General features: G+C 40.6%; 1 protein-coding gene across 9 annotated transcripts in view; it reads right to left on the minus strand.

Annotated features, from left to right (window-relative positions):
* Window positions 1–694: 694 nt before the first annotated feature.
* The window catches only part of FBXO34 (F-box protein 34), a 65466-nt gene continuing 46531 nt past the window's right edge, over window positions 695–19629 (minus strand). For 8 of the 9 annotated variants that reach the window (XM_026698697.2, XM_026698696.2, XM_087922426.1 and 5 more), the window contains 2 exons: window positions 4692–4897; window positions 695–3421 (listed from right to left, as the gene is read on the minus strand). In XM_026698697.2, the coding sequence (XP_026554482.1) occupies window positions 1309–3421; window positions 4692–4771 (2193 nt within the window). In that variant the 5' untranslated portion in view covers window positions 4772–4897 and the 3' untranslated portion in view covers window positions 695–1308. Of the gene's footprint in view, window positions 3422–4691; window positions 4898–17171; window positions 17399–19629 lie in introns of those variants that run through there. The other variant, XM_087922423.1, reaches the window with a different exon arrangement.

Consider the following 19629-nt stretch of genomic DNA (forward strand, 5'->3'; position numbering starts at 1 on the left):
GATTTCTTAAAATTAACTATTTTGTTCATGAATTTTCCATAAGAGTAACAACTTATTCAGGAAGAACTAACCAAGGAGATTACAATAAACACAGACTGAAGCCTGAAAAAAGATCTTGATTATAAAGGGAATCAAGCACAAAAATCTTGCTCTTCAGTAATCAAAATATGATTTATGAGGAAAGTTGCTTTGTGAGGTAAGCAGCTGCTTTTAGTAAAAGATTGAGTTGTTTGCCATTGTTACTGATTAAATCCCAGACTCTCCTACTAACCAGTTATATCTGGAGAAGAGTCTAGGTTTATTTTGAAACTGGCACCATACAAATTATGTAATATGTAGGTAAATACACATAAGTATAGGTTAGTAGTATGTTATTTGATCAAGGTCAATGTTTATTATGCAAACTAGCAATCTCAAGAAAACTTTGTTGATGTCTGAAAAACAATAGTGTAGGTTTAATTTGTGACGGCTGATAAAATTTTCTAGGATTTGCAAAATTCATCAAGCACAGTTAACATCTGTAATATTCATTTTTCATATCTTTGATATTAGAACCTGCTGCCTTTAAAAAAAGAAAAACAATAATGTGCTACAAAATACACATTTAATGCCCAAATAATTTCTTTTAAGTACTAGGTACTTAAGTACTTTTTTTAAGAACTGGGAAGAAAAAAAAAGATAAAAGGACAGGTTTAGAACGCACATTTTATTAAGTAAAAAAAAAAAACCCCAAGGTAAGGTGGATGCAATAGACTGGAGCTCTCCTGCTATGTGACAAGAGTCTTCTTTTTCCTGCTACCACCCTCAAATATAACCTACCGCATATGTGTTCTAGTCTAGTTTTAAGGTTGTCCAGTTAAACCATCCTTTTTGAAGACTGATTTTTTTTTTACATATTTAGAGTTTCTTTTCAGAAACCACGTTAATATATATTTATATATATTTATATATATAAATGTATATTTTATACACGATATACAGATTTGAAAACGAGACACTTTTAAAACACAGGACTGTAGCCGCAAACACTTGAGGCACTGCATTGCCGCACTTTGATGTTGTTCAACTGGCTGTCAGACACCCAAGATGAAGCTACTCTAGAGCACTTATGTACACGGGTGGGCTAAACACAATCTTTTCTCTAAAAGGTAAAAAAGGCCTTTGTGACTTAAAGTATGTGCAGTTTCGTAGCCCTGTGGAAGAGGGAAAGAAAAATCACCCACAAACTATACACAGTGTAAACATCACAAGGCATGGAATTCTCCTCCTACCCATGATTTGAGGCTCCCAAAAGACGTGCAGAATGTGCTAGCAGTCCTCATCTATTTCCCTGGATTTCTTGTGAATCGCACGATTAAGGTTATGGCAGGCGGGGACCCAATGATTGTCATGAAGGCCTAACTTGCATCCGGGGACGTTCTTTTGGGATCTGTGACAACACATCCAGTACCCGGGCCCATAAGGTAAAGCTTGGCAATAGGGCTTGGGATGCCACCGACATAACGAGACATCACCCTTGGTGTACTTCTTTTTGCACTGTTTGCAAGGGTCTTCTCTGTAGCGTGGATCACGAACCCAGCGTGAATCTGCTGGCCTGACATTGTAGTACTCAATGATAAATTTGAAATATCCACAAGTGCATTTGAGTGCCACCAGACTCTTGGTGGGTAATAAGCCAAATATCTTCACCATAATGTGGTGGGGCAGGAAGACCAGATATTGCTGGGGCTCCAATAGTTGCTGGATCTTAAACCTGGTTTCCAAAAAGTCATGAGACCTTTGCCTCTTTAGATGAGATGAGTCAAGGATCTGCAGTGCATTCTCTGAGGAAACATCAGGGCAGTCACCTAAAACATGGCTTCTCATACAAACTTGGTCAGCAGAGGAAGCTTCCTTTCCTTGGGTCCCTGCTGGACATTCCTCCGTAGGAGCCTCTACTGACTGCAGGCACTCTTGGGAGATTTCACATTTGGATAAAAGCAAGAAAAGTCTTCCTGGAAGAGAATCTTCACCAAAGCTCAAATCAGAAGATTGGGGGATTTTGCAACTCTGATCTAACTTGCTGGCAGATATGCTAATATTTAGGGATTCACTCACTCTCACATTTGCATTCAAACTAGGAACATCTAGGGATTCTTTTGGTGTACATTCAGTTGAAGATTTGTTATATAAGAAATGTGGAGTTATCTGAACAGCTTCTGAATACTTCAAGGGATGTGACTCAGTGGCGTTTTGAGAATCATACCAGTTGACAGATATGGTTCCTTGCACATGCTGAAGATCATGGTTGCCTTCAAGAGAATCATCAAAGGAAGACTGGCCAGAAGATGGACCTTCCCATAAACTATCTTCCACTGAACCATTGTGCTTTGATCCCCACCCCACCTTCTCACCATTACATTCTTCTTGGTGGAGGACCAGAGATGATACCTTGTCAGACTCGTTCTCTGGTAATATTCCACTTGCCAAGAGCACTCGCCCTACATTCCGCCGGAAGCTACTATTTCTAGACAAGCTCCCCACTTCACGTTCACTTTGGCGCCTCAGGCACTCCGATTCAAGCTTTGCAACCATCTCCAAGACACGTACTGGCTCAGCCTGCTGCTCCACACTGTGACTGCCACAGGGTGGCTTTTCAGACGGAACCTCGCAAGCCCTGAAGTCAGAAAAGAATCCAGGAGCAGAAGGGGCAACTTTAGGTTGCCCGGCAAACCTGGGCACAGCAGAGGCACTGGGACAGTTTCTGGTACAACTGGCCAGCAAAACACTTGCTCTTTGCTCCAGGAAAGCAACCATCTCGACAACTGATAATGGCCGACCAGGGAACCCCCCCTCACCACCATCATTCACATTATGTACAGAGCAGTGTTCAATGCCGCAGGCAAATGGCTCGGGCTGGTAGCATCTCGCATTGGCCTCTCTCATCCTTTCCAAGTGGATCTTGGCCTTTTTGATATCTAGTGACTTTTTCCGGCGTTTGGTTGCTCGTCCATCTATGTCCCAGGTGCTTTTGTTCTTCATGGAAAATACTCGGGTGTCACTACATAGCTGGGCTGCAAAAAAGGCTATTTTCTCTTTTGTGTTCCCAGGCTTTACAACTGCCCATATATCCAGCAGTCCTTCTTCCTCTTCCCCCTGATGGATGGAGGCAGGCGGGGTAGCTCTCTTCTCTTTGACCCTGGGTGCTTCCACATGGCTTTGGTTGCTGTTCCTACTGCAGAGTGTATTGGTCGAGAGGTTCCCCAATGGTTTCCAAAGAGGCGGATTGGGTAAAAGGTTTGGCTTGGGATTCCTAGGTTTTTCATCTTTTGCCAATCTCTGTTCGCTCATGGGTGGGCTTCGTGGAGAGTCCAGGTTTATTTCAAAAGATCTCTCTTTCTTCTGTAACTTGAGATAGGGCTTTAAGTGCATTCCAGCTATTCTGAAGAGGAAAGGGGAAAGGGAGCGAGAAAGAAGAGATACACTTTTTAAAAATTGCTGATTTAAGGGTAAAGATGAATTTAAGGATTAAAACTGCTTTATGAAATTTGGAATCATTTACATTGTGGGTTGGGCTGCAAGTGCAAATCACTGTAGCAGGAATGGATAAACCATATGGAAAGGTCCTTACGTAGCCCAATTCTTTCTCTTTTTTCCTATTGTGTGTGATGGAAAGCTACAAGCATGAAAATTGGTAGCATCATTTTCTCAGATTACAAATACAATAGATCTGTTAAGATTTCAGCAGGATTAAGGTACCTGTTATACTTAAAAGAAATACAGAGACAGATAATGAGAAGAAACAGCAAATTTGTTTTTTTGAAGGGTTGGAGGTTTGGTTTTATTTAGAGTAGTGAATATTCAGCATGTCTATTTAATATCTTATTTTTTTAAAAAAGGAAATTATGCTGCCTCAGTGGGTGCATCTTTGGCAGCCACAGAGGCTGTGAACAGGTAGCCGTGCAGAGTAACTGAGGTCCAGAGCGAGTGAGCTGCTTATCAGGAACCATGTTACTTTGCACTCATGTATATGTAAGTATTCATCCCACCTTCCCGGATGTGGAGATCCCAGGCTGAAGAGGCAAGTGGGATGCTAGTACTGTTTATACAGCACCAGGACTCCAGAGGGAAGGTCCAAAGGAGTGAAAGGAGCTTTCCTGAAATCTCAACTGATTTTGTGGCAAAATCTACAACTGATGGTGCTGATTCCAGTGGGTTGGCAATTCTGCAAGTTGGTCCATACAGCTTAAAGTTGCTAACCTCACCTTCTCCCAGAATTCCTCTGTGGTTTATATCAGTGTTCCTTAACAACTTTAAGATGTGCGGACCAACTCCCAGAATTCCCCAGCCAGCACGCTTTAAAGTTGCTAAGCTGAGAGGTGCTGGTTTATATGACAGTTCATTTGCTGCTGGATCCCTTTTTGGATATCCAGTATTTAAACAATTCAAATAATTTGATGGGTTCCTACGTCCCATTCAGAAGCAGCCTGATCTTTCCTTTTCTATTTCTGAAACAAACCGTGCATTGTAAATCAAACCCTGCCATTTTGCTAGGGATGCAACCTATAAACCTAGGCTTCCCTGGGGACATCCCCACGCTAGTTTTCTTAGCCAATGACTGCAACAAATAGGAAAGTGATTCCCAAAGCAGAAGCCGGAAGGCTCTGGAGCGTTTCACTTGGCCACAGAAGGCACACGGCAGGCATCCATACCGTTTGACTGGGTAGAAGGAGGAGGATGCAGAACTCAGCAGTTCCCGGTGGAGGCCAGCTCGGCAGGAACTCTTCATCATCACTCTCCCCACTCCCCCCCCCTCCACCAGCCGCAGGTTGTCACAGCCAATCCATCTCAGTCCACTGCCAGGGCTCTTGCATCAGTTTGTTTCGCCCCTTGCAATAGCCAACTGGGTCTTTGACACCTAAAAAAACCATAGGGAAGAAATAAAATTATGTGATCAGGCTTCCATTAGTAAAGCATTTACAACCCACCAGTATTTCAGCCAGTATTCGGGGGGGGGGGACGGACCTAATTCAGAAGGGACACAGATTTATTTGCAGAAGTAATAACACAAACGCTAAGCAATCAGATGGTTTCTTATGTGTGTTACAATTTGCAAACCATGGAGTGTGAATCCAGCCAACTATGGGGTGTATACTATAACTAAGGCTATGTGTGCATACAATCACCTGTTATTCATCTGCATCAGGACTTATGCAGCTTTCAAAAAACTTACTTCTTATGCCAGGTAATCACATTTTTCTTTTGGACTTTCTGATGACGGATTTGCAAGGGTCCAAAGTTTAAGTAACATGCACATACACAAATGCAGCCATACACCATAAAAACCTATACTGTAATATGCATAATAACAAAAGAAAGAATTGATCTCACAATATAATGGTCCTTTAAAATTAGTTCTATAGTTATTTGGGTAGAAATAAAAACAGGAAAACATCAAAATTGTAAATGTTCTCAGAATGCAATGCTGGCTTTTAACATTTTACCCAGCATATTGAATTTTGGAGTGAAACAACAATAAATCTTCAAGGTAGCTTCTTAGAGACATTTCATTACCAGACTACAAAGCATCATTATGGGGAATGGAGATTTCTGGTTGCTTACATAGGGTAGCTTATTCTACTAGCCCTGACTGGGATATTTTTCCATTGATTTGGTTTTGGGTGGGGTATTGTAAACACAGACTTAAGCTAACTTGTACTGATGCCTCTACACTTACACCTGGAAAGAAGCCTAGAAATTTATCTGAAGCAAACACAGAACTTGTGGCCAGAACACAAGGGTGGAAACCAAACCCCATGTTTGTTAAAAATACAGGCTAATGTAAACCTTAGCAAATCCAGCTCTTTACGAACAAACAGACATCAATATAATTGTACTATGGATCCCCATGAAACAGCATCAGTGTGTCACTTTATATGCTTTGGAGAAATGTCAATTCTGTCCCTTTATCTCAGGAATCCAAAGCAGCAGGACACTGGAACTCAGCAAGAAACATCTCTAGGACAGAAGACTAAAAGCTACCGTGAAGCTGCAAAACACCACCATCATAACTCTTACAGGAGTTATATATTTCCACTCCTGGTCAATAGATGCTGTGGACTAGTCAGTGCCTGCACGGCACTGGCCTAGGATATTTGAAGGACTACTTTATCCTCATCATTTCTATCCATTTCATTAGGTTGCACAGGGGGGGCATGCTGTAGGTCCCATCTATGGGGGATTGTCATCTTGCAGGAAGGAGGCCTTTTCTGTAGCTGAGCTTGCTCACTGAAATACCATATCACCAAAGTCCAGTTGGTCCTGACTCTCTTCACCCTTCAGAAAACCTTGCAGACCTGGATATTTTCCCAGGCATGGGGGACAGGATGGTCCTTGACTTATGATAATTGAGTCCAAAATTTCCATTGCTGAGCGAAACAGTTGTTAAGTGAATTTTTCTTCATTTTACGATCTTCATTGCTACAATTGTTAAGTCAATCATTGCTAAGTTAGTGATACGGTTAAGTGAATCTGGCTTCCCCGTTACTTTGCTTATCAGGCAATCGTAAAAGGGGGTCACATGACCTCAGGACATTGCAACCGTTATAAATACAGGCCAGTTTCCAAGAGGCCAAATTTTGATCAGGTGATCTAAAGGATGCTGCAAGGGTTGTAAGTGTGATAGTCATAAGTCACTTTTCCAGTGCTGTTGTAACTTTGGTCACTAAGTGAATAGTTATACGTTGAGGACTACTTGTAATCTGTGCTATTGGTGAATGATGTGTTCAGGAGCCACTTTGTGTTGGTTGTTGTTTTCCTGTGACTTAGTGTGATATGCACACCAGATTAGTGAGTTAAGATTATTCTTTAGCTCTCACTAGGGAAAACCTGGTGGTCAGATGTCACAATCAGCATTTAACAGTAGATCAATCTGCTAAACCTCAGGGGCAGGGTGGCTGAATTTCAGTGGCATAACTTTTCAGCTAAAACAACAGGAAAGTAAGGGTGGGAATGGCCTGCCAACCAAAATTCATTAGCCGCTGTGATCTGGTCCAATGTTTATCATAGGTAGACCTGATGCAATCACAAAACTCTCAAAATGGTCGATGCAATCAGCTTTCCTGACTTAGTCTTGGTACCCACCCAACTTAGTATGTTGGGAGAATAACCTGTACCTTTTGAACTGTTGTAATAACCAACTTTTTGAAAGCAGAATTTTAAGCCATCTGAAAATGGGTTAATAAGAAAAATTTCAGCCAAGAATTATTTTCCCATCCAAGCTGGAAATGATCGGAAATGAATTTTCAGCACACAAATCACCACATCTCTAACTAGCAATCATTTCCAATTATAAACCAACTTTGAATAATTGACATAACAAAAAATAGATGAAATCCTTGCAAACTGACCTGAGTCCCCAAATCTTCACTTTTTGCTTATCTGCATGTCCATAACCATTTATGATCAGGTGATTCTTGGCTAAATGTGCCAAATTTCCTATCCCATTTTCTTATGTATCCACTCAACCTCATCTCAAAGCCCTCCTAGCTAAAGGCGAATCCCACTGATTTGAACAGAAGTTACTTCCAAGCACAGATGCTCAGGCTTGCAGGACTTTTTGCTGCATTTATCAAAATTCTCTGCTGTTTTGTTAGCATGGGATAAAAAAAATCAGGCTTAGTAATCAGAAAGCTGTTCCATTTCAAATAGCTCATCTGGCTGCCAGGGGGAGGGGGGGGTGTCCCAGAGGATCACAGTGAAACAATACGTAAGTATGCAAATGCCATTCAACTCTGCCAAAACCTCAAGTTTCTTCAGATTAAATCCACCCTGAGAACTTCAATTAGTAGACAAAATGTTTGCATTAAAAAAATAATAAAATGAGTGATATAATTAATTCCACAGCTGAATAGATGATTTATGACCCTGACAAAAGCTGTTGATACTGCTATGAGCCTGGAGGGCAAACCTTTATTGGAAACCCTGAACCAGTCTTCCCCAATGTGCTGTCCTCCTGATGTGTTGAATTGTAATTCTATCTGGCTGGAGATGACAGGGGAGTGTAACTTAACGCATGTTGAAAAACAGACATGATCTATTGCCCCTGAAAGGAAAAACAAAGGTAACATGGATGGGATGTGAGCTATTAAAGGCAAAGACGGGGAGGCCTCCTGCTTGCAAACCACTCCTTTTCCCGTGTGTAAAGCTGTCCAAAATCCTGAAAAATGGATGGAAATTGCTTGTTAACATTCAGCTACTTTTACCACTGAATGTTGGCAACACACACTGAGTGCTGGTAGAGTGCAAATGGGGTGTTGGGCTGAATCAAAGGCTTCGCACAAAAAGTGGACTTTGGAAGAAAAAAAAGAGGCTGAGAAACTGGCAGGTGTTCTAAGAAGCAGCTCCTGATAGAGGACAGCTATGTCACAATAGATTTTATTATTGTTGTTGTTGTTGTTGTTGTTGTTGTTGTTGTTTTGGATGTACACTGAGAGTTTCTGTATTGCAGATAAAGTACTCAATTCAATTCAGCATCTAAAAAGGTTAGAGACTCTGCTCTCCCAACAGCAGCAGCGTCCTGACCAGCACAGTCCCTGGGCTTCACTATTATACCAGAAGCTAACTGATAGTGCAGCAGCACCCAATATGTATCCTAAGAACAATGCTGTGCAGAGACATAGAAAGCCCAAGGTGCTTTTTCAAAAGGCAACTGGACTGTCTTTGTTTTTCCTTGAAGATATTTCAGAATAATAATAACAACAACAGAATAATGAGTTGGAAGGGACCTTGTAGGTCATCTACTAGTCCAACCCTCCCTTGCCCAAGCAGCATTTCCTACACCATTTCTGACAGATGGCAGTCCAGTCTCTTCTTGAAAGCTTCCACTGATGTAGCTCCCACGACTTTCGAGGGCAAGTGTTCCATTGGTTGATTGTTCTCACTGTCAGGATTTTTTTCCTTATTTCCAGGTTGAATCTCTCCTTGATCAGTGTCCATCCATTATTCCTTGTCTGGCCTTCAGGTGCCTTGGAAAATAGGATGACTACCTTTCTGTGACAGCCATGACTGCTATCATGTCTCCCCTGGTCCTTCTCTTCGCTGGACTAACCATGCCCGGTTCCTGCAAACATTCTTCATTATGTTTTAGCCTCCAGTCCTCTAATCATCTTTGTTGCTCTTCTCTGCACTCTTTCTAGAGTCTCAACATCTTTTTTTATAGAGCGATGATCAAAACTGGATGCAGTATTCTAGGTGTGGTGTTACTTAGGCTTTATAGAGGGGTATTAGTACCTTACGTGATCTTGATTTCTTCAGTTCAGAATTGAAGAAACTCCTTAGCGAAACGTCTTCACAGAAAACAAAGAAAGTCCAGTTGCCTTTTGAAAAAGCACTTTGGAACAACACGATGACTGAGAATCTCCATAGATAGACATCGAAAGCATCCACTCCCTGTTCTTCAATAGATTCCTCAAAAGAAGCTGACCATGTCCTACAGCTCAGCAAATTCATCCAGGCAGTGATAGCACAAAAAGCATTGGACTATTTCAAGTGAGACCCAGTCCAATTGTGGTTGTCCACGTAACAGTGACATATCTGCATAAATTCAGAGAGACATTCCATTGAGGATGGGAGGTGACAAGGTGGCTATTTCTTTTTAAAGACCTATTCTGAGTACTTTCAACTGTGTATTCATGGTGGCCTCAATTCTTTCTTCTGTTTCACTGTGGTGCTTTATGTCACAATCAATAAGGCTTACACACATTTTCCAGTATTTTCTCCCTAAAAGTGTTCCAATGCAAGTAGATAAGTGATTTTCAAAGAGTAAAAAAACTTTGTGAAATGTTAAGCACCGAGACACAATTGTTTAAAACTGAACACAACAGAGATAGAAGAAAAATATTACACAGAAGAGTACAAAGAACAAGATAGCACTTATTAAAAACAAAGCAAAATTGGTCTGATCTGTATAAGCAGGGTGCTAAGCTTCTATCATGAAAAGCTGCATATTTTATCCCATCTGTTTCACAGAGATAGCACATATGAGTCTTCCTGCTTAATTTCCTCTCCAAAGAAGAGAGGTGTTTTCCACACAACATACAATAACACAAAGTTTAGTGCCAGAGATATTCTACAAACACTTTTCCTGCTGGTAGTGCCAGTCGGCATTTCTGTATCCAAGACACATTTTCACTGATGAGGTCATATGACTTTATAAGGGCTTCTGAATCCTTCTATGTTTAGAATGCCAGAGAAAATGTTTATCCTATGACGTTATTTGACTTTTCAGGGGTTTTGAAAAGGCTTAAGTATAACTAGGTGTGCTTAACCTTGTGAAGCGCACTGCTCTTCGACACTTTTTAGGACAAAGGGGAGGAAAATGAAAATAGAGCATAGAAAACACTGTAAATATTTTTACTCCAAATGCTAATGGAGTGATCAAAGGATCACAAAATGGAGTTGCTTGGAGGTGGAGGCATATCAAACACAGATGACTCTAGTACATCTATGTTGCACCAATCTATGAGTCAGGCTTGCTAGTTCTTCCTGCAAAAAACAAAAGTCAAGGGGGAAAAAAGCTGGATCAATCTAATTAATAAGCACATCAAAGCAGGCTTCCACAAGTTTGAGCAATAAAAGCAGCCAATGACTGCTTAAAGGAAGAAGTTGTACTCCTTATTAGATGCTGATATTTCTGTAATGCTGTACAGTAACAGCCTGAAGAAGTCAGTTTGATGTCAGCAAATTCAAAAACCACAATCCCAGATATTGGAAGCCATGCAAGAATCCCCTGAAGCAAATGGCTGCTCAGCAGATCTTTAGGGTAGCAGAACTACATTTGATCCATGTATACAATAGTAGCAATCTGGGTGTAGATTGCATTTTAAAGCTTTTTAAAGGGGAGAAGGGGGTTTCTGTATGATTAGCATTGCTTTTAACAAAATCCAAGAATTCTAACAAAACCATGCAAGTTAAAATTGGTCACTCTACAAATGATAAATAAACCAAACAACACACTTTTTAAAAAGTAGTGATATAACAGCTATAAGAAAACTCCATAATGATTCTGAAGAAACAATTCATAAAATCAAATTGGCATAAAAAAATTAAACATGAATCTAAATAAACTCTTTTGTGGAATACTGCACTCAAACAAGGCACCCACAGGATACTGCAATTTTGAAAAATGAGATTGGGGGCGACTGAGCAACTGGATGATCAGAGCCTGAATCGTCATGTATAAAAATGGAGGATCCCTGATGAGATGGGAGAAGACATGACCACCCACACTGCATCAAAATGCAAAATGGATGAGAAGGATAGAGTTTGGTTGAACATACAGCAAAGTGTCCAATCTTCATGCAACCTTTTTTTTAAAAAAAAATGTGTCTGGCTTCAGGGGCAAAGCACTGTCGCCATTGAAAAAAACAAACAGTACACCTTTAAAAAATCTGTTCTGTCGAATGTTAACTCCTGCTGAACTATTCTGTATAAAAAGTAATTTAGTATATAAGAAATGGTTTGTTTGAGAAACCATCTTAATAGCCTTTGTCTAGTCTCAGAAGAATGACCCATTTTTAGTCCCAAAGATATAGTGCAATTTTTGTTGATGCAGGTAATTAGACTGCATTGGGAGTAACTGCAGATTGATGTGGTAAATCAAAGATGTCCAACTAGGAAACTCAGAAGTCTATCTGTTGTGGTAATTAAAGCAGCTTAACCTGACAGGCCATTCAAGCAGACCTTGAATTCTTTGTGATTCAATTTTAACTAAGTTCAAAGCTTATAGAATGCTAAGAAACAAAGATAGTAAAACGACAATTTGCACAACTCCCAAAAAGATCACAGGCTTTGACTGAAACAGAAACAGCAAGCTGACACCAATGTTTTTAATTTTCTTCAAAGAAGGAAATGACTATATGGTTTAAAGAATCTAAAAATCACTTAGCCTTTTTTTTCTCTACTTCTTTTCGGGTGTTATCCCTGATACTGGCTGCTTGAGGAAACAGTGCACTTTTGCTGTGCGAGAAAGAGGGGAAAAAGCCAGATCCAGCAACTTCATGTAATCCAAAATTTTGTTAATGACCAGCCAGATTAGCCTTGGGCCTTCTAGATGTAGGACTATTAACTCCCTATTTACAATTTTTATTGCCACATTAAAGCAAGCTTTCAAAATTTGGGGAACTGGAGGGAACCGTGTTGGTAAAGGCTGGAACAGAATGTTTCCCAAAAAATATGGTCTGGCTACAAATCCTCATAGAGATATTAATGAGGAAAAACAGGGAGGGATTCAACAGGTGGGATTCAAATTTTGTAACAGCCAATTCTTTGGGCGTGGCTAGGTAGACATGGCCATGTGACTGGGTAGGCATGGTTTCTTTTTTGGCAGCAAACCTCCCCCCCCCCCATTTTTGGGGCCTTCTAGGCCTCAGGGAAGCCTGGGGGGGGGGGCATTTTTGCTTCCAGAAGGCTTCCCTGGGGATCATGAAGAGAAAAAATGGAGTACAGGGAGGGCACACAGCACCCCTCTGCATTCCGTTTTGGGGCCTTCTAGGCCTCAGGGAAGCCTGGGCGGGGGGACATTTTTGCTCCCAGAATGCTTCCCTGGGGCTCAGAAAGGAAAAAATGGAGCACAGGGAGGGCACGCAGACAGCATTGGCTGAGGAATTCTGGGAGTTGAAGTCCACAAGTCATAAAGTTGCCAAGGTTGGAGACCCCTGTCCTAGATGGCTCTTTTTTCACATACTCTGAGGAAGACTGAACTGAATGGGACTACAGGCAAGCAGAGGGAGAATTCATCTTCACACATATATAGTGGAAGTTTGCACAAAATGCTCACGCCAATTACTAAGTTAGCTCATTGCATCATATAATGAATCACCAACCATAGCCTATAAAAAAAGCCTTGGGAGGGGATCTAGAATTAGAATCCTAGATGCCTTTGTTCTTGGGGGCCTTAGTTTCTCTCTTAGTAATTTTTGTTATTATTAGTGATTAGTGTTGTTATTTTATTATATTGTATTTAACCTTTCACTGTAAGAAGAGAATTATCAAATGTTTAGTGGCACATAAACCCTGGTAACTAAGCAAGTCAGTGAACGAATGAACGAATGTGTTTATTACACATCCTGTTAAATAAGAGGATGAGAAAAGTCAGCTTTCTCCAAGGTCTTACCTCCAGGACGGGAACTCCTATTTGAACTACATCTCGGACCATGCTTTATTACTGCCAATGGAGGCTACACGTACAAAGTCAAACACTTTCACTGCCTCGTTAAGATTCTTCATGATGTCAAGCAAATGATCCTCTCTGTCTTTCCTCCCAGAAGTGGAGAGAAAACAAGCCTAAGAAACTTGTTTTTTTCCATTTTGGCATTCACAGTGCTGATACTGGAGATTTGACTAACTTCCAGCTGGGGACTGCTGTTTTTATTACTGCTACTCAAAACAGATCCTCCCAGTTCATACTGTCAGGAATCTGGAAAGTCACTGGACTCACATCACACCCTGAAGAACTGAGAAAAGTTCAACAAAGAGGCAAAGCAATGCACCAGACTGCCATCAATTATACAATATACAAGATTTTCTTCTTGAAAGCAACACAGAGCCCTCACACACACACATATGAATTCCTCTTTACAAAGGCATGGACATAGTATGGGATTGGACAGGATGCCTCTCAAGTTTGTAAAGTTGTATTGTGGCAGGAGCAACGTGTGGTCCCTTCAGCTCTTTTTCTTTTGGTGACCCCAATGACTCAATACATTGTCTATAAAAATGTGGCTTTATTTTTTTCTTGAGGGCGGAAAAAAGACCCATGAAGGCTAAACACTCAGATTTCTCTAAAATTCTCTAAATGAGCCCAACATTTTGATTCTTAAGTGAAACATTTGTCAAGTGAGTATTGATCCATTTTATGACTTTTCTTGCCACAGTTGTTAAGTGAATCACTGAAGTTGTTATGTTAGTAACATGGTTGCTATGTGAATCTTGCTCCCCCATTGACTTTGCTTGTTAGAAGGTCACACAGAAGGTGATCAAGTGATCTCATGACATTGCAATCCTCATAAATATGAATCGGTTCCCAAGTATCTGAATTTTGAATGGTCACGTGACCATGGGGATGCTACAGTGGTCATAAGTGTGAAAAATATTCACAAGTCCCTTTTTTCAATCCCGTTGTAACTTTGAATAGTTACTAAATGAACCATTGTAAGTTAAGGACTACCTGTACAGAAAACCAGAGATAGGCAACCCTGTAATTCCCACTCACATTTTCTAAAATAGTTTCCATAGTTACTTGCCATTAGGTATGCTGCCCACACCTGACAATATTTAAAACCCAAAGCATCAGGTTGTGTATCTCTGTATTAAACACATACAACCATTAAATGCTTTGTAATATCTAAGAACCTGTAATGTTTGAAACAACTAACTTAAGTCTGACTTTTTTTAATAAAACAGCATTAACTGTGTACCTGTAAGTATGGTCATTTAAAAGGTGAATATTCTGCTCTAGAATCTGATCTAATCGGTTTTTTTGTATAGATCCACTGCAGTCAACTGGATATAAGATAGATATAATTACTGATTTCAAAGGGGCTGTTCCACGTGTAACTAAATCTGGATCCATTTTTGTACTTCCAGTAAAATTTTCTAAAATTTAGAAACTGTTCTTGTATGCAAGGGATTTCATGGGAATCAAATCAAATGCAGGATTCGCATAAAAAAGCTTGTATTTGGAAAATGAAAATGGGGAGGCTTCTAGTTAGCAAAATATCTATAATAGATTTTTGAAGTGCTTCATAACAGCCTTTATACCCATATTTGTTATTAACCCAAACTTAAGACAGAATGAGGTGAGCACAGCAGACAACTAAATGTATAGGACCTCAGCTAAACTTTTATTCATGGTCAGGAAGCTCTTCTATATACAGTAGGTAGTCCTTCCTAGGTCGCATGAATCCGGCTTGGAAGCAGGCGCTATTTTTGGAGCGGCTGCAATGAATTTTAGCCACTTTCTGGGACAAAGCAATGTGACCAGCAGAGTTGTCGAGGGATGAAGCAGCCTGCCCTCTTTCCCCAGTTGCAAGTTCCAGATCTTTTAAAGGTTAAGTGTGCAAACGATGATTGGGGTAAGGGGGCAGAAGGTGGGGGACCCGGTGGGGTGGGAAGGAGGACCAAGACCTGCAGGGACCTGGGTGTGTGTGAAAGGAGGTCCAAAACTTGTGGGGACCACAAGCGGTGGGAAGCCAAGCATGGAGAGGGGGTGGGGGAGTCCTTGGGAGGCCTGGCATAACACCCACACCCAAGGAACTACTAAACTGCATCAGGGACAGCAGAAGTGGGAGTCATTAAGTAAGGCAACTCTGTGACCATAATAGCCAGGCTCTGTCAAGGATTGTCATACAAGAAATTTTTAAAAAACCACTGCTTTTGTCTTTGGGCGGTTTAAAAAAAGCATACTTTTATTATTTTCTGCCAGAGAGAATAGGCTTGAAATGGTCAAGGGTTTTTTTTTTTTCGTTTTGGCACATTCGGTTTCTTGGTTTTCTTAAATTTAAAAAATCAAGATTGTGCTGCTTGTTTGAGGAAACTCGGGAGAGTGGGGACTGGGGATTGTCAGTGAGTATCCTATTAAAAAATATCTAATGAAAATATATCTGGATCAAGATTACTTCTCTCTTTTCCCTGATAATTAATTTTCTCCCATAATCTCTTGCTCTTTTTTCCTCAAATCATTCAATACTTCGAAGCATTAAAAACCTAGAGGTCCTTCTTCAGAAAATCCATCCATATATTTAGCTTGGAATGTACAAAATTGCCAAAACACAACACATTAGCCTATAGAATTACTAATTCATTGGCTGATCAGTGAAACTGCCAATTACTCTCAACCAAGACTCAATGCTACCGTTTTTCTAGTTTTCTAGAATGGGGTACCCAACCTTGGCAACTTTAAGACTTGTGAACTTCAACTCCCAGCAAAACTGGCTGGGGAATTCGGGGAGTAGAAGTCCACAAGTCTTAAAGTTGCAAGATTGGAGAGCCCCATATCTAGAATAATAAAATGAATAATAATAATTCACCTAAAAGCAGGGCTTGTTTGTTCAAGCAAAATAACACACAGCAGCAATTTTTGTGGGCACTGCAGGAGCACGTTTTCTTGTATCAGTTTTGATAAAACTGCCAGGTATGCAAGCAAGCACTTAGAGAAAGCACGGAGATACATGGCAGCAAAATTCTCATAGATGTTCTGGGCTAAACTCCAATAATTTAAAAAAAAAGGTTCTACCACCACTAAGCTATTTTAATCTTATAATGTGCTTGTTTGCAAGAAGAAGCCATCGGAGCAAACAACAATGAAACAATAAGATTTGGGTACTTTTTGAAAGCATGCAAATAAAAGCACGGGAAACACCCATGAACTCTCCTGGACACAGGAGCAAAGAAATGAAGGACGGAGCAAAATAGCAAAACCTCACAGGAAAGGAAACACGTGTTTCAAGCTGGCGTGGTGAGACGAAAGCCCTAACGTTTCTCAGTTAAAAATAAATCCCTCAAATGGGATTGCTTATGGGAAATTGCATTTCAGAGTGGATGGGGGGAGGAAATAGGACCTCACTATTATTTCAGCGGCCCTAAGGCTGCACACCCTTTTTATTTGTAGCCACTTCTGCAAGCCAACAATAGGCAGCATGATTATAGGTTCCCCCTTCATGGCATGCCAAAGCATATATACCGTGAGATTTCAAACAATCAGCACAGCCTTCATGGGAGCAAAAGGTTGCAGCCAAATTAAATGGGTGGAGATGCTGTTCCACAACCTTGGAATCTGCTCATAGGATATAGGAAAATATGACCAGAGTTCCCTTTTTTCCAATGAATAAAAGGGGAGTGGGGGGGAAAGGAGGAGGGGAGCTGGGAAGAGCGTGGCTCAGTAAACATGAAATGATTCCAATGGGATACATTCAAATGAGGCCACAACACTGGAAAAACAATACCAAAGCAAGTGGAAAATATGTACCGTGCTAGAACAGCCTTTGCCCATCTCTGGGTTTGGGATGACGGGAGCATTGACCCAACTGCCTGGAGAGTACCAAACTGGGGAGAGCTAAAGAAAAGGTTTGAACCCCCTGCCCTTCCTTTACTCTGCTATGCCAGAACAAAACACTTATCCAAACAAGAAATACCTGCAGCAGGTCATTTCCTCTTCAAGGTCGGTCAGCAGGCAGGCAAAAGCAGCGGCTGATTCATGCACCACACTTCTCTTCTGTTTATGCAAGCAGGCTGACACCGGCGAGGTGAACTGCCCCACTCCACTCCCATCCCATCCCTGGAGTTTCAATCCTGTCAAAAGTCCACCTGCACTTCACCTGAAACAAAACCCAGGCATCATCCAGGCACTGAAATCACGTCCTTCGGGCTGTGACATCAGTCCGTTACCATGGGAATGAGGAGGACGTTCAGAACCCAGCCTTACAGAACTGCTGCAGGATCAATCAGCAGAGGCTGTATATCCACGGCACAAAACCGGTCCAGGTTTTCTCTTACACTCGAGAGAAGACTGTCTTTTAGCCAAAAAATATGTCCTTGAAGAAAAGCCACATTTAGATTGGGGGGGGGGGGGGCGCAATTTAAAAGTACAAACGAGGACCTAAGCTGAACAGCAAAGCACTTAATATACTGGTCATACAGAAGTTCCCAGGTTCAACCAGCAGCGTTGACTAATCAGCACTGCAAACTCTCCCCTGACATCTTACAGAGCCTTGGTGGGTGGGAATAATAGGCTTGAGATTGCTAGTCAAGGTATCTGAGTCAGTTCACAACAGATGATTCAGGTGCTTGTTCAGCTGGATTGAGAAGCACCATCATTCCCAAGGTGGCGAGTTAAATAAAGGCTATGAACTATAATTAGAAAAGAAAATTAAGCTGTAGAAAGCCTTGAAGCACCAAGCTCTGGAAATGTTACTCAGCTCCTCCTTGACAAGTAACACTAATATTAACAGCCCTGAAGGTTAGAAACTTGGTGGTTGCTCGCCCCTCCCCGCCCCATGAAAAGCTAATATTTTCAGGATGCCATATTGAACAAAAAAGGTCTGTTTGCACACGATCCCTGTTTTTCATCACACCAAATACACTGGAGGATGAACATTCGTGAGTTGCTGCTGTCAAACAGTCCGCATCATGTGGGAATTAATATTAGTGGGGGAAGAGAAGTTACGGTAGGGAGGTTGAGCGCTGCAGTTTAAGAAATTGTGGTTTTAAATAACTATTTTTAAGATTTGCTTTGCATAGCCCAGGGATTCAATTTAACTCAGGTTTTGTGTATGCATTTGCAAAACAAGCCAAGTTATAGCAAATACATTTGGGTGCCATGAGCTTGCTTGTGATAAAATGTTAATAAGAAAGGTTTTTCTGGATGAGAATAGAAAATAAAGGAATGAAGGACAGCGGAATAAAATGATATATCCTTCATCAGTCCATTTTAGAATGAATCCCAATTTAAAATGTAGCTAGACATTTGTTGCCAGGGCTTGAAGGCAAATGTTCATAAATGTACCATTCTTTCCCTAAAGGATTTCATTCACAGCCTGAAGATTAATTTCAAATTAATATCTTGCTAAACCATATATTGGAATGGGGATAGGAGGGGAAAATATACAAAATTATTTGTTTCTATTTTTATCCATCTATTCAAGGTAGTTAAAAATTAAATGTCAAAACATACAAAACATATACCAACATAACCATTTAAAATTTGGCAAAAGAGTTTCATCTTAGCTGCTCATCTCAAATGAGAGATAATATGAATACAATGTCCAAACCCCCTCCCATTTTTAAAAACTGTTTGGTTTGGGTTAAGGTACCAGGCAAGTAACCATGAGACTGTGCGTTCAAGTTCAGCCTTAGCCATGAAAGCCAGCTGGGTGACTTTGGGCCAGTCATTCTCTCTCAGCTCAATCCACCTCATAGGTTTATTGTTGTGGGAAAAATAGGAGGAAGAAGGTATATTGTATATGTTTGCTGCCCTGAGTTATTTGTAAAAATAATAAAGGCGGGAAATAAGTAAATAAATAAGGTCTTGCTTTGACACAAAGATGACAATACATGGAACTTTATGATTATGAAATATACAACCTCTAGACCATAGTCAATCTGTCACATGAGCTCTAGGACATTTAATTCTACCATACTTCCTAAAAACTCATTTTTCTCTGCTTTCAATTGGCTCACCCAATCCAACATGTCTGAAGGTCTTCCCAAATCCAGTATTTGTCTGAGGTGTTGGGCCTACCAGATTTATCACTAAAGTATTTGCAAGCCACCTCAGTGTACTGCAAATGAAAAGCAGGCATATTACAGGAAGTTGCCTGCACAGCAATAAAAAGTTTTGAGGGCATTTTAAAGAGCAACATATTTATTATTACACAATATTTTGTGAATCATAAGTTCACTTCACCAGATACAGATTCAATGTCGCAATAACTATCAAAATCCAAGTGCAGGTGTATCACAGAAAATTGTTTACGGAGTCCTGACTCAAAATGATTCAGACTTCATATAACATTTTATTTATTTATTTTATTTTATTTATTTTTGTCAATTGCTTACAAGATAATAGGCATAAGTAAAAACATAGTTATGAAT

This window comes from Pseudonaja textilis, chromosome 1 (genome assembly GCF_049901715.1).
Source record: "Pseudonaja textilis isolate UNSWEBS1 chromosome 1, rPseTex1.2, whole genome shotgun sequence".
Lineage (NCBI taxonomy): Eukaryota > Metazoa > Chordata > Lepidosauria > Squamata > Elapidae > Pseudonaja > Pseudonaja textilis.